At 45.4% G+C, this 15673-nt stretch overlaps 2 protein-coding genes across 5 annotated transcripts; one reads left to right on the forward strand and one right to left on the reverse strand.

Moving 5' to 3' along the window:
* Positions 1–195: 195 nt before the first annotated feature.
* On the forward strand, positions 196–5759 carry cbx1b (chromobox homolog 1b (HP1 beta homolog Drosophila)). Of its 2 annotated transcripts, none has more exons than XM_080478084.1 (6): positions 196–496; positions 1749–1830; positions 1926–2127; positions 2210–2363; positions 2937–3031; positions 3103–5759. In XM_080478084.1, the coding sequence occupies exons 2-6, from the start codon at positions 1776–1778 to the stop codon at positions 3242–3244; spliced, it is 648 nt and encodes a 215-aa protein (XP_080334210.1). In that variant the 5' UTR covers positions 196–496; positions 1749–1775; the 3' UTR covers positions 3245–5759. The 2 variants fall into 2 exon arrangements, with proteins under 2 accessions (XP_080334210.1, XP_080334211.1); XM_080478085.1 differs by having other exon boundaries at positions 308–485.
* Positions 4519–15498, reverse strand: nfe2l1b (nfe2 like bZIP transcription factor 1b). Of its 3 annotated transcripts, none has more exons than XM_080478016.1 (6): positions 15304–15498; positions 13612–14408; positions 11911–12132; positions 10480–10569; positions 10241–10390; positions 4519–8604 (listed from the first exon to the last, which is right to left on the reverse strand). In XM_080478016.1, exons 2-6 carry the CDS (start codon positions 14167–14169, stop codon positions 7228–7230), a joined length of 2397 nt encoding a protein of 798 aa, XP_080334142.1. In that variant the 5' UTR covers positions 14170–14408; positions 15304–15498; the 3' UTR covers positions 4519–7227. The 3 variants fall into 3 exon arrangements, with proteins under 3 accessions (XP_080334142.1, XP_080334143.1, XP_080334144.1); XM_080478017.1 differs by having other exon boundaries at positions 14491–15483; XM_080478018.1 differs by lacking the exon at positions 15304–15498 and adding an exon at positions 14487–15220.
* Between the last annotated feature and the right edge of the window lie 175 nt (positions 15499–15673).

A 15673-nucleotide genomic window follows, 5' to 3' on the forward strand; every position in this document is an offset into this window, starting at 1 on the left:
CATGTGCTTACGTCACTACGTCAAAAGGGGGCGGGGTAGCCAAACGGATGTTACAAAAAAGACTTAATTCAATATTTAAAAAAAAAAAAGGTTTATCATTCAATAGCAGAAATAAAAATATTGTATGTTTTTAAACAGATAAATTTTTTCTCTCCGGTGGTTTATCCAGACGCTGTTCGGTCAGCTCGGTTCATGAACTGTAGATCTCTAAACAACGTGGAAGGAGCTGCTCCTTGTGTGTGACTCTGCTCTGGTTCATCCACACGTTGCTCGATCATCTCTTTTCAGACGCTCCGACTCCTTCTTCTCCTCCAGCAGACTAAGGGGCGGAAACGACACATTTTAGCCGAGTCGAGCTAACGGCTCCGTTTTAATAACAAATACACAAACAACGACGCTCCTGCTGCGGTATTTTTACAATCTCCAGCCTGACGTGCAGCCAGACGCGGAGTCTGCACTGAACCAACTTTAAAATCATCCAGCCAGTAAGTCATCGGTGAGTTGTTTTTTTTCCCTCCTTTCTAACGTGTCGTTTCTCTTGATTGTGCGTGATGTTAGCCGCTGTTAGCTTCACACGTTCGGCTCGATTCAGACGGGCGCTCTTTAATTCAACGCAGCACGGCTCCGCGTGCGTGAAGAGCTCACGTTTTCATCTGACACACATGTCGGGGTGAGCCGCCGAGTCGACATGGAGGCGGCGGCGAGCCGCACGCAGAGGCTTTGTCATGCTTATCGTATCCCGCAGCCTCCCGCACGCAGCGGCGGCTTGACGCCTCCATCACGCAGCTTCCAGGTGTACCGTGTCTCCACGTTGGAGCACAATCATGGCCACATTGACGCTCTCACGTGCACGCGCCGCGGCTTGTTTTTATTTTGCAAGTAAACGTGATGACGTGAACCAGGTTCACGCGTTCATCCAGGTCACATCTGCACATGTAAACATGTTTAGAACGTTGTTAACATGCTGTAAATGTCAGTCTGATGCAGCTTCAAGACTACAAAACATACTGACAAGTGAAAGTAATATTACTTTATGCAACATAGACATAAACGAAGAATGTGAATTATTGGATGTAAATATCTAGATCAAACCTAATTATTCAAATCAAGTGGTGTAAATAGTACTCAAATACGAGTCTGATAACCTGTTGAATAATACCCAATAAACTACAATTTTGTTTTCATATTTAATGGATTTCTGCCTAATTCTAAATGGAAACATTTTTATTTATCTTTGAGTTTTTTTTGCTGATTTGTGAATGAGAATTTAATATTAAAGGAATGTGTAGTCTTGATGTTGTTTCCAGACAGGAATGAACTTGTTTCAGTGATAAAGTTTTTCTTACAGATATTGCTTTCTTTTGTTCTACGTTTAAAATAGAGAACTTGATGGACGTTTTGATTCATGCATTATGAAACAAGAATTTTCCTTTATTTTTGGTATGAGCAGTTTTTATAATAAATAAATAATAAATTGATGGTGTGTTAGATTGTGTATTAAAGTGCTAAATGTGTGTTATTATCCAGTTATTAAGTGATCAATGCATTCGGTTGAAAGTGTATTTTTGTAGTTTTAATTCAGATATACATTGAAATCTTCCGCTCGGTAAATGCAGCGAGTTTATGAAGTTATTGGTTCACCAGTAACGGAACGCGGAGCAGACTAGTCCGAGGCAGTCGAGTCAGACGGTGGTTGATGTTCTGCATCGTTTCTCACTGTCGTCCACGTTTCCCCTGCTGTTGAGCAGGAAGCTGCTGATCCCCGGATCCACCTGATGAGTATGAGCCTGACCACAGAGCCCCCTAACGATGCCCCCGCCGTCACAGAAGGTGGAATACATCAGTCATTATTTCCCAACATGCATTTCTGTCTATGCGTGTGTCTGTCCTCAACTCAGTCATGGCCTCTTTATTCTCGTCCGCAGGCTGCGAAGGAAACGCTAACCAGGCTCTCCTCCCACCGACCGAGGGCAAAATGACGACCTCCCCAGAGAAGAAGGAGAAGAAGCCAGATGAAGTGGCTGAGGAGGAGGAGGAGGAGGAAGAGTATGTGGTGGAAAAGGTCCTGAATCGGCGGGTGGTGAAGGGCAGAGTGGAGTATCTTCTCAAGTGGAAAGGCTTTTCAGAGTGAGACATGATGACCTCAGCTTCATCCCCCCCAGCAACCCTCAGCACCTCGCTCGTAACACCCCGCGCTCTGAATTCACAGGGAAGACAACACGTGGGAGCCGGAAGACAATCTGGACTGTCCGGACCTGATCGCAGAGTTTCTGCAGTCTCAGAAGTCGGCACAGGAAGGGAAGAGGAAGGCGTCCGGAGAGGCAGACGGAGACGACAGTAAAGCAAAGAAGAAAAAAGACGACGTAAGTCGCAGCTCTCCGACTCCGTTACTTTTACTTTACAAACCTACAAAACTCCGCCTCCACCTCAGTTCACTTTTATTCTCCTGCCCAGCTGTCCCACGAACTGCTGACTTTGGGTTATTTCCTGCAGTCGAGCTCTCGGTTTGCTCTCAAAGTAGCATGAAAACAGTCCGAGGGTGATGTCATACAAACTCACAGGCTTTAGGCTGAAGAACCCGTCTTGAGGAGCTTTCATTTACCAGAAGATAAACTCTGTTACAAGGACAGCTCAAGGTCGTCGTGCACATTTGAACAGCCAGAGAAACACAACGGATTAGTTTGTTGCAAGAAAAATATAAATTCTGAAAGAAAAGAATCTTCAAGACGTTTGACTATGTTGAATGTATTCCCTTTAAATCGTCACGTTATTGGTGTGTGTGTTTTCTTAGAGCAGAGACTTTTTTCGAACCACGTGCAGACTGAATGTGCGGTTCTACAGTGTGTCGCTCCTCGCTGGCCTGTGTAGTTTGTGTGTGTGTGTGTGTGTGTGTGTGAGAGAGAGTGAGACTGAAGCGGTGTGTTTCCCCTCTTCAGCCGGAGAAGCTGCGAGGCTTCGCTCGAGGTTTGGACCCGGAGCGGATCATTGGTGCCACAGACTCCACGGGAGAGCTCATGTTCCTCATGAAGTGGTCAGTGGCCGTCCAGCTCTCCTTCCTGTGTGTGTGTGTGTGGCTGACTTTTTCTCTCTCTCTCTGTGCAGGAAAAACTCAGACGAGGCCGACCTGGTGCCGGCCAAAGAGGCCAACGTGAAGTGTCCGCAGGTCGTCATCTCCTTCTACGAGGAGCGGCTCACCTGGCACTCGTACCCGTCCGAGGAGGAGAAGAAGGAGGAGAAGAACTAACGCAGGGTCCAGAGAAGCTGTAGTTTTCATTTTCATTATACTTTCGGATGGGGGGGGGGTCAGAGACAAGCAAGACACCTTTGGACTCATTGTTCTCGGTGTAATTCTTCCTCATTCAACTTTCACTGTAAATAAGCTGGAGCTCTGCTCAGCATTCGCCCGTCGTGCTTTTAATTCGTCCCCGTGAGGTGAAGCTTTCCGTTCTCCAGCGTGCCATCATCTCCGCTCGGCTCGTCGTGCTTAACAGGGCCGTGCTCAGACACTCGATGTAGGGATTCAAACCATTCTTCTAAGGCCCCGTTTACACGACAACGAATACGAGTGAATCCGCAAAACTTTCTTCACTTCCGGGGGGGGGTCCGTTTACATGACACTGGTGCGAGGAGCCACGTCTGTGTGGTTTCATTACACAAACAAGCAACAGCGCCCTCCCGTGGTCCGGCATACTAACTACATCGTTAGTGTGTCTGCTGCTGCAGCGTAAACGCACCACTTTCTTTTTTAACGGATTAGGTGTTGTCACGTGAAAGGTTGTCGTGTAAACGGGGCCTCCTTTGTTCATTGGTAATCTTTGTAGTGCTTTTCTTTCTGTCTTGCTTGTCAAGTTTTGGAAAATAAACCACGTTTTGTTACAGCGCCGTGTCCTCTGCCTTCACACAAACCTCTGATTGATGTTTGCTTCTTCTATTTGATTTACGGGTTAAACGCTTGTAAAGAGTCTGTCTCAAGAGTTGTATTTAAATGAACAATGACTTCAGAAACTAATCAGAATTTTACAAAATGCATTTTAAAACCATTTGAATTTGCTGAGATTGTTTTAAATTATAATTTGAAAATTAATCTTTGTCGTTCTACATTAGAGCAAAACAATTCTTTGACTTTCACTGTGATGTTTACTCAGGAATGCTGATATTCAATTACATTAAATTAGAAATCTTAACTTTTACTTTGAGTTGTTACATTTAGAAACTTTGACTTTCAATTTAATTCAGTTTAAATATATGTTGTACCCTCTGATTTTAGTGTGAGATTAAATTAAAATTGGACCACAATGTTGCAGCTTAAATAATCAATCAGCCCCCCAAAAAATAAATATTCAATACCGAAAGTTTAAATAAAAAATTAGTGTATCGAGAATTTAAGGTCGTTTCTGACTGAAATTATGTGAAATCCTCAAAACGAAACCAACGAGTTAAACTGATAAAACCTGTGTAGATTTTAAGATTCAGTTTAGGAATAAAGGATCACAGCAAAGGAAAACTGGAGCGCGAGAGTCACAGGTGAAAATAAAAACACTTTATTAATCAATAAAAACAATTCTTGATTGCCAGCAAATATCTGGAAACTACATCCAAACTCAAAGCCCGGGTCAGACTCGTTATGGGGACGTTAGACGAACGACACAAATCAAAACCAACATGGAAGTATTTACAGAAACGAGACGGACGGGGAGAAAGTGCACTAAGTAGTAGCAGTACTAAATAGTCGGTGTCGCACTGAGTTACACTGAAGTGAATGTTAACCAGAGTTTCATGCCTGAATATCACGTTTAATGAGGACTTCTTCTCCTTTACTGCTCCCCCCGTTTCCACGTCAGGTGAAACGACACACAAACACACAAACTTCATTCAGATAGACGATAATAGCACTTCTACTTTGAGAACGTGTTTTTTTTTTTTCTTCTTTTTTCTTTTCTCCTCTTAACTCGGTTCCCAAAAACCCTTAAAGGTGAAGATACTGTGATTGTAAAATGAAGGCATTCACAAAGTGGCCACGAAGTGCGACCTCAGTTAAAATTTGATCTGGAGATCCGACGTGGCCTCGCTCCGTTTGAGAAAGAAAATAAAAATAAAAATAAATAAAAGTGAGGAATTGAACCCGACAGCTTGGCTTCACAGCACTTCTGTTAGAAAAAGGTTTCACCTGTACGAAGGTCGAAGAGGGAAACATTCGAGAAAAACTACGGAGGAAAGAGATTTCTCTTTGTTCTGCATTTCAAGATTTAAGTTTAAAGTGACTCGCGGCACCACCTGGTGGTACAAATCAGTATTACAAAGAAAATATCAGGGCTCGCTTATTAACTTAATTATCACCAAACGAGGCTGTCTTTGGAGTAAGACTCAAGAATAATAAATACTGCATAAAACTCAGGTACTCAGGTTTTTCCTAAAATGTCATGACTTTAAGAAACTTCAGCTTTAATCATGGTATTTGGCGTTTTTCAATGTAAACTTCAACTGTAACAGTCTAATAAAAAAAAACAAAAAACAAAGTTCATTTGGAAAATTTCCCAAAATCTTAATCTTATGTTTGAGTGTGTTTTGGGTGTTTGAGACATGAACCTAACTTTTTTTTTAAATTTGCAACTTGATTCCTGGTTCTTGTTGTCATTTAACTTTTTTTAAACCTAAAATTGAATTTAACGGGATAAAAAATATCTACGTTTACAATTTTAAGTTTTCCTTAGGTCACTTTAACCTGTCAACATTTCAATGACTTCAATCACAACATTTCCTCCTCGTTTCAAAATTCTTTTCTTGGCCAATTTATATTCACCAGTCCTTCTTATTCCTAATCAATTCACATAAAATGTTTTTTAAACCTTTACTTTTGTCATTTCACTTTTTCTTCATTTTGATTTCAACATTACTAATAAATATAGTCAATCATATTAAAGTTGTTAATATTCATCGACTTTTTACATTTTAACTTCGTTCTCAAAATGCACTCTAAAAGTTTCCTCTTCCTCGGAGTTTGTTTTCCCCTTAATGTGGCACTAATATGCCCTCATACAGGTGAGTAACGTTGGCAAATAAGTTATTAATGGATTTTGCTTCGGCATCAACCGAGCCCGCTTCACGTCGATGCCTAAACTGGGGAAATTGAACTAAAGTGGTTATCTAGAGTCGACCGGTGACGACCGGCGGATGGTTGAGTCTTACAGTACTTTCTGGAGCTCCTCAGCACGTCACAGTCATTTCTTCAAAAGTCTTCAAATCAACGAAGAGTGTCGACTTTTTTTTTTTTTGTTTTTTTTTGTTTGTTTTTTAATGTAAAGCTGATGTGGCTAAAATCCTCTAACCTTGTTTATACTACAGATTATGAACAGTTAATAAGAGCCTTCCTAAACGCAGCTCCCGTATTTAAACCCGCAGCGAAGGAATAGCGACAGACACAGCAAAATGCATACAGCCAAGCCTTTTAAGGACAAATTACAGTGCTATGTATAATTTATAAGGAAGTTGATACATTTTGCAATGCAGTGTGCCTCCTCCTGAAAACATTCTCTTGCAGGACTTCCTGGGCCTCTTTTCAGCGGCGGCCAGCCCGGGAACACTCGTCTTCCTACATACCGATCCTTTCTGGGCGCCTCCCACCACCACCAGCACAAACCCACCAGAACCAGGAGAGCACCACCCAACCTTTGGTTAGTATTGGTGTTAATGAAGGACTCTTCTTCGTGCCTTTGGTTATCTCGACCCTCCCAAACAGAGATGCTGTTCTTCGCCTGAAGATTTGAAACTTAAAAGCCTCGATGACCATAAAAATCTCCAGGTGGGATGTGATCGATCGGTGCATAGGTTCTCCAACCGTCAACCTCACGCTGTTCACTGACCTCCACTCCAGTCCTCTCCTCCTCCCTACAGATTTCCTCCTCGCCGGTGGTTTGGTGCAAAAGGATCAAGAGCGGCTAATTTTTTTTCTCTAATAGCTCATTTCGTGTCCTTTTCGTTTCCCTCCTCTCCTCACCTGCACAATGAAACTCAAGCAAGGAGCCACTTCTGCTTCAAAGTTGTTTCCAGGAAAGAAAATGTAGGAACAGAATGAAAAGGGAGAAACTAATGCAGGAAGAGTAGTCAAACGCCATTCTTCTACTCACCAGAATCTTCTTAAAGGAAAAAAGGACATCTCTCTTGCATCTGCAGAAATCTTTCTTATTGATTTTAGCAAAGTGATAGAATAAACTGCAGCTGGTCCCGCCCTCACTTCTTTTTGTCTTTCTGTTTTTTCTCGGGCTTCCGGCTCTGCTCGGCGGCCGTCACGCCGCGCGGCATGATGAGCACGCTGCCGTCGGAGCCGTACTGCAGCGAGTACTCACTGGGGGGGTAGGGCCGGCCCTCCTCGTCCCGCAGCTGAGTGAAGACCTCCTGGTACAGGCTCTGCATCTTCTGCTTCATCTGCCGTATGGAGCGGATGAACTCCATCTTCTCCTTCAGCAGGCGGGCCTTGTCGCGCCGCAGGTCATGCACGCCCTGCTCCAGGTTGATGATAGTGTCCAGCTTGCGCTTGCGGCAGTTCTGAGCCGCCAGCTTGTTCTTGCCGCGCCGGCGGATGTCGCGGATGAGGGCCAGCTGCGCCTCGCTCAGGTGATGCTTGGCCAGCAGCTCGTTGAACTCCTCTACCGGCAGGTTGATGATCTTGTCGTTGGTGAAGGGGATCTTCATGGCCCGGGCTCGGCGCTCGTCACGGCTGGAGTGCTTGTCGAGGAAGTCCTGAGGAGGCTGGAACTTGGAGCTCTGCTTGTCGCGGACCGTCTTCTTGCCAGTCGACAGCGGCAGCTCCGGGTGCTCGGCGAAGGCGGAGGAAAGCGGCAGGTTGTAGGTGTGATTGTGGCTGATGCCGTCCAGCTGAGGCAGGTTGTGGAACTGCGAAGGGTCCTGGAAGCTCATGCGGCAGAGCTTGCTGTACCCAGGCTGATAGCCGCCCACCGCGCCCTCCTCGGGCTCGGCGGTGGCCACCTCGGAGTCGGTGCTGTAGCCCACGGCTCCTTCCTCCGAGAAGGTGGCGGAGGTGGAGGAGGAGGACGCGGCGGAGGAGCAGGACGTTTCGGAGCTGCTCGGGGAGGCTGGGCTGTGGCTGGAGTCCAGGGAGAGTCCGGAGTCCGAGTCGAGCTCGTCCTCCAGCTGGGACGCCTGCGCCTGGCTGAAGCCCTCCTCCATGGCGAGGTCCAGCAGGCTGATCTCGTCCAGCATGGCCTCCTCCAGCAGGCTGCTGAATGGGTCGGGCAGGACCGGCGTGGCCGTCACGTTGTTGGTGGAACTGTTCATGTGTGGCGGGAGGAAGATCCCGGTCAGGTTGGTGGCTCCGAAGGTGGAGTTGATGTTGGAGGAGTTGCTGGACGAGAGTCTGAGCATGGTGGCTCTCTGCGGGACGCTGACCGAGTCCAGCTGCGGGTTGAAAGGCTGTGGGAAGTCCTGACTGCAGCTGGGGAGGGAGGCCTGGTGGAGGCTGACGTCCTGGTTGATTGGCGTCGGGGGGGTGAGTCCAAACTGTGCGGCCGTGTTGGAGTCCGGTGCCCCGGCGGTGGAGCTCACACTGCTGGAGCCGGGGAGTAGCGACGAGCTGTTCACCTCCATCGCCTTCAGCACACACAAACACACTCAACTTACATCGAGTTTTCACACTATAAAGCACATTTTTATGTAATAATGTCAAAACAAACACATTTTTAGATTACAGTAAAACCTCTGATGTAGGGACGCCCTAACATGCAGGGGAAAGTGTCCCCTGAAGACAGGTGTCCTCTCTTCAGAGAGACGGTCACGAAGACAAATTATAGGATCAGTTGATATTGAACGAACCAAACACCAAATATGTTATGGTTATTTAACAGCACATAACTGAACCAATACAAGATGTATAAATACATATATACACATGTATATAAGATGTATAGAAAATAATTATTAAATAAGATTTAATTTACTTCAGGGACCACATACAGTCCAGTTTCATCTTGAGTGGACCACACTGGTAAAATATTGCTATAATAACCTTCAAAGTGTGGTCACAGTGTACATGATTACATTTCTTGATTGTATTGTATTGATCAAACAGTTAGTACTGAGAATGATTACAATTTCAACATAATGTCAATTTTAATGAAACATTCTGGTGCAAAATACAATGAAATGTAAAAAAAAAACCAACTTGTATAAATCCTTTATAAGCACCTTGCTTTGTGGGACCAGATTGGAGCCTCTTGGTCGGTTTTGGCCCACGGGCCTTATGTTCTCTGCTGTAAAGGGAAAGTGAAACTTGTGTGTGTGCAGAGTACGCGTGACGTCAAAATCGTCATCCACCCTGTGCGCCAGGGTCCGACCGTATGCGGTTGGACGCGCGAAAATCGCGCGTCCGACTGCTCATGCGGCGCCAGAGACTACTGGATGCTTGTGTGAGGAGATCCTCCGTCTCCCCGTCTGAACAATCACAATTTAAACGCAAATAAAGAGCCAGAGGCTCAGAACTCCTGAAGTGAAACAAACTACTTGAGGAAGGGTGGAAAACGCCGGGCAGCAGAAGTGGAGATATTTTCGGGATCGGTACGTTACGGAACGCGCATGGAAGTGAACCCACAGTGTAATATGGAGGCAATAGTGTAGCACCAGTGCCCTTGATATTCCAATAATCGGGTCCAGCCCAAGTATTTTGGGCATCTTAGAGCCTCTCAGCTTGAAATTTGCCAGGAAAACCTGTTCGTTGTCCACGTTTGGCAGGTTGTCCACTCATTAAGGTGAGTTAACAGTTAAATATGTGTCTGTGCACAGTGACGTGTCCGCCAAGTACAGGGTGTCGCTCTTCCCGGGTCCGCTCCTCACAGGTTCTACTGTATTTAACTTCAAAGACCAAAGTGGGCACTTTGATCACACAGAGTCAAAACAAATGAAGCCATAAGCAAGAAATAGCTGCATTATGAACAATAAAGCATGAACAGATTCACTATTCAACATTGAGCCATGCAGTCTCTTTTTTTCTCAAGTTTTCATCACTGGCACAAAAGAAATAATAAGTCAGATCAGAATTAGTGTTAAAATGAAAAAAGGCTAAACGAAGCTCTATGGAGCGGCTCAAGGCCCAAATGTGGCAGCACTTGTTTCTCATTCGACCCCCCAGAAGAATAACTGACAGTGTAAATCACGGTGGGCTGATTTCGTACCGTCAGGTTTCACAACATAAATAATCTTTTTTTCGTGAGGACACAGTGATCCGTCTTACCTGGAGCTCCATGATGGCCATGATGTCCTGCCACTGCTGCTCCAGGTCTAACTGCGGCTCTGCGGGCGGCACCACAGTGAGACCCTGAGACGTAGACGGGACGTCTTCATTGGAAACGGCCACTTCTGAAGCAACTACCGGGGCTGGAAACTACGGGAAAATACGCATCAATTTAAAAACCAATCAGAGCCTTCAATGACTTTCTCTCACAGGGATTGATAAGTTTTCTCTTGTTTCACCTCGGCTTCTTCTCCAAAAGGGAATGTGGCCTCCAGGAGCCGCAGGCATTCTTGTAGAGATGGTGAAGTCTGTGAGCCGAGACTCTGGAGCTGCAACCGACAACCACAACAGTTACCCGTCTTATCTTAACTGGTTTTCACACTGAACCGGCAACCTGCGAACTCTTGTACGGAGTGCAGAGTCTCTTGCAGGGTGAAAGGTGATGATGAAATGACTCAGAAGGGAAGGAGTGTCTGTTCATCCACTGGGAGGAAGACCATGGTAAGTTACAGGGAAAGTGGCCTTTGTTTACTCTGCTGTGTTGTGTTTACTCACTCATCAGGTCTCTAACGGGATGACAAATAACCTTAATAGTCGTATTAATGGCTCAGTTTCAGAGTGAAAATGGACACACAGCAGATTTACGAGTCACAGTGACCCTACATATGGAGAGATTAAAGCTGCTCTTCATGAGGTGTTCCCTGGACATATCCTATAAATCTTGTGTTTAGTGTGGACTACAGAAACTTTCTCAGCGCAAACGTTTCAAATATGCAGGACATTTGATCCACTGAATATGTCCACTGCTGCAGAAGCATCGTGGACATTTCGTACTCCGCAGTACGTTTACTCTGTAGATGTTGTATCAAACTGGTTGAATTAAAAGAAGCTGTGATGCTTCCACCTATGGAAAAGAGGCTGTGGGACTGTGTCTATCATCTCTACTGTCGTGTCGCTGACGCTGCTTCACTGTGCTCACTTTTCAGAAACTGTCGTTGAAATAAATAAAGAATTGTCAGAGCTGATGAGCTCAGTGATCTGTTAAAATCAGCCCGACCTAATCGGGACATCCCTAAAAAGGTTTTAGATTATTTTTCACACCTGCAGTTTATTTCGTCCACAGCGCCTCCTTCAAACTGGGTCACAACACACGTCTCAGCTGCAGAACATTTACACATGAGAGAAAACCAAACATCATCTCTCCGTTGTTGTGATTTACCATTTCTGCAACGGTGGAGAAAAGAAACCTGATTCTTTTGTATTTCTATGTTGGTGTCAGCTCGTCATAGGTATGAGTGTTGCCAGCGTGCAGCAGCAGTTTTACGAGGATTACGTTTATATGCCACTGGGGCTTGGGATTCTGGGAAGCGGCTGGTTGGCTAAAATAAAAAGAGATGCGGCCATTTTCTTTGCTGAAATGAAGTCGTGTCTTCATCTAACTGCACCTGCCTGATAAGCCTCGTCTCAGACATCAACACCTGGGTGATGCCATCACACAGAAACAATCACAATTCTTTTTTTTTTTTTTTTAAAGTGAAACAAACGCCCCCACATTCAGGAAAACTCCAGACGCTGATATCTTATTAGCAGAGTGCAGCTCTCCATTCTGCCTTCAGATTAATGCATGGCCTCCCTACACAGAGCTGCAGATCTCTGAAGCCTGAACCAACCTGCTCCGGGATGCTCTCTCCCGTCTCCCCGTCCACCGGCGGAGCTCCTTGTAGGTTGATGCCATTTCTCCACGTCTCCTGCTCCTCGTTGGCCTCTTTGTTCTCCTGCGGGCTGGGCTTCTCCTCCTCGCTCTCCTTCTGACGGTTGCTGTAGTTGAACACTTCTCTTCCTGCGCCGAGGTCAATGTCCTGTCGCCATAGGATGTCAATCAAGTCAATGTCCTGGAGGGAAAACAACATATGGTAAACATAAAAAACGTGAATGTATATAGAATGAAAGTAGGCATTATATGAATTCAGAAGCTCTGAGGCCAACTCCTGCTGTTTCCAAGGTTATACTCTCCATCTCTCTTATTAGAGGCCTGAAACCACCAACAGGGTTACTGAGCACTCTGACCTTTGACCTGAGTAAACTCCTCTTTGGCTCCATGGAGGAGAAACAGACCCAACAACTGGAGATACTATGCAACATGTACAGAAGAGATCGTCACCACTAACAAGGGTATGTACCAAGGTTAATTCTTTCCGAACCGGATAAATACACTGTGTGCAAAATCTGGGCTCAGAATCAGTGCAGCATGTCGAAATACTTCTACCAGCTCGCAACAACACGGAAACATCTTCATGAAAAACATCTGACATCAAGTGTCTGTTCTTGTTCAATTCAGGTTGTCAGTCTTTAAAATTATTTCAAATATTTTGGTTAACAGTGGTCTAAACTAGCCATCTGTGCCTTTTATAAATACTGTTTGGTTCACTGTAGTGAGTCTTTTTTAAAAGGACAATGTGGTCGATCATGTAACACGACTCAGATGATAAAACCATGACTGAAATGCTTTGGCACGGTGATTATCATGTGATCAGAGAAAGTCTCAGTTTGTTAAAGTCCAATAATGATTTGGTGAGACTCTCGACCTCCAGGGCATTAATGTGACCTGGAAAAACACAAATAAAAATCACATACAAGTTAAATAACAGACACTTAAAAGCAGTTATTAAGAAAAGAATTCAAAACCGAGAGTCTGCTGGTAAACACTGAATGTTGACAGAACCACAGCTGTAACAAATGTGACTCAACAGGTTTGACTAAAAATATCAGACGCAAACAAAAGATGAAGGGTGTGGACCATTTAAAGATTAGAGTGCAAAGTCAGAACTGCCAGAATAATTACAATTTCGACTGGGCTTATTATTTGAGAAGTGAAATCAATTATCAGTGATCATAATTCTATGTTGTTATTTCACAATTATAAAGCTTTTCTGTTTAGAGCTGCAAATATTTAGTTAAGGTGCCATTGTCAATTATTTTTTCATCTCAAGTTCTGTGAATTGAATTAATGTGAATATTTTCGGGCTGTTTTAGTGTCTATTGGTTGCGAGTTGCAGTTCAAGACTAAACGACGAGACATTTTTCACCTTTTTTAAGATGTTTAAAGGTCAAACAACCACTAAATGAACTGAAAAACTTTTTGACGGATTAAGTGATGGAAATAAGCATTTATTAGTGAAGGATAATACTTGATACTCCAGAGTTGGTGGATATACATTAACAGAAAAATGTTTTGCCAGTCCTAACTTTGTGAGGTGACAGATGTCTGTGGTGACAACCAGCATCTGTCAGAGGAGGCGTCGCCGCCGCCTCCTCTGACAGATGCTCTCCAGGTGTTGTGGAGGAGAAAAGGCAGAAACGTGCTGCAGTACCTCTTTGGTCAGGTCGTCATTGCTGTCCCTGTTGCCCTGTTCCTGGTTGCCCTCAGGGGCCACGGCTCCCAGGCTGCTGTCCGCTGCGTTCAGGTTGTACGTAGATTCAGGCGCTCCACTTCCTCCCCTCATGGCCGGGGTAGCGTCAGGGTTGTTAGAGTCCTCTAGGCCGGCCCCATTGTCCAGGGTGATGCTGGGGCTGGACTGGCTGGTGGCCGACACCACAGTCTCAGAGTCCCGATGCACCAGCCAGGTGTTGAGCTCGGTACTGGGCACAAAGAGGCGATCCAGCTGGCGCACCTGGTTCAGCAGACGTCGAGTGGTGAAAAAGTGGTCCAGGTCCACACTCTTTGGATGGATGCCATAGCCGTCCAGCGTGTTGCGCAGGTTGTGAAACTGTGTCTGGGTGTAGGCTGAGCTCGGCCCCAGGATGATCTCTCTCAGCGGGGGCAGCTGATTGCTTAGATAGGTGTCAACGTCCACCCGCACCCCAATGAGACTCAGAAGGATGGTGAACTGAATCAGGCCCTCTGTGAAGTACTTTTTCAGGTAAAGCATTTCTTTACAAAGGAACAAAAGGTGAAAGTAAAAAATAAAAACAAAAAAGGGGCCAACTCTCTTGGATCAACACTTCAGTGCTATCACTAAAAGATAGGGTCAGATACATGAACACAAAAAGTGGCTGAAGATCGTGAGGGGAGAGGGTCTTCAGCAGGACTGTGTGTGTTTCAGAAAGCTTCACAGGATCCAGGGGAGGTTTCCACTTTGCTCTTCATCAGGATCTCATCTTCCCAGTCCTGACAAAAGTGAGAGAAGACATTTTATTGCTCTGCATTACATTTCCACTGCTCTCAGCCCTGACACTTTCCACCTACCTACATTTGCATCAAGCACATGTTAATGGAAATCAGGACCAGCTAGCAGCCACTCCATCCTCCCAAACATTAGAGAAGTGATGTCGACTGGCACCGCGGGCTGCCCTGCCCTCTCATTGTCGCAGCTTCAGCGGGTCAGACATGGTGAGCAGTGATGTGGAGGTCTCACCCCACCCTGGACAGGACACTACTTGGTGGGCGCTGCTGAAGGTGAATGAGGGAGTCGGTTCGGCGGCGGCTCGGTCCCTCCCTCCTCTCCACAGCTGCGCCCATCTCTGTCCATATGACGTGAGCTGCACGCAACCTCAAGGATTCACACGCGGCTTCAGCCATCAAGCCCGTGAATCCGCTTCGCCATAAAGCTTAAAGTACGTCTGAAATTTGGTTTCAGAGTTAAGTTGCGTTTCTGTTTACCCTGAAAAGTGACAGGTAGCGCCGCTGGTAGCATCAAACAATCTCCCTAGCAACAAGTGGTGAAAAGATGATCGACACCTTCACCAGCCAATCATGGAGCTCGAGGAGGCAGACGACAGATGACTCCAGCAACCAACAACCAATCAGAACAAGGCATGGGCGGGGCTATCCCAAAATGCTAAACTACTATTGGAACTCAACCTACACTCCAGGTTAGCCTTAAAGCTAGTCCCATGCTAACTACCATCAAAAGTAATTTAAAGCAAAGCATACAAACAAACAGACGCAAACACCCAATTTATTCAAGTCTGCCCACAGTCAGCTTGCGCCACGAAACACAGCACCTCATACAACAGCGTAAGCGATCGTTAGTTAATTGAAAACCTCTTGGTTTAATACTTACGCATGAAGATTTATCAACTGTGTCTTCATGCCCAAAAGTGCTCTAGCAGCTAAGAACAGCACTCAGGTCCGGTTAAGTTCGGAGTTATTCCCCAGTGCTGCCGGATTTCTCATTCTCCAGCCTTTCCTCTTTGAATGGCCCACCATGACTTGCAGAAATGTTAGCTGGCCCGGTTAGCCTAGCATCGAAACACGCTTCCACACTGAGCATGCGCAGAACATTCTAGTAGCAACCTTTCATCAGAGGGCTTTAGACCTCCCCGAATGATAAAACTATACAACAACAACAACAAACTGTTATTTATTCATTTAAAATCAGCTAAACGTCCACATTCTCAAAAAACTAAAAAATAAACATTTGGTAAAACACG

The sequence above is a fragment of the Lipophrys pholis genome (assembly GCF_963383615.2).
Source record: "Lipophrys pholis genome assembly, chromosome: 1".
Classification (NCBI taxonomy): domain Eukaryota; kingdom Metazoa; phylum Chordata; class Actinopteri; order Blenniiformes; family Blenniidae; genus Lipophrys; species Lipophrys pholis.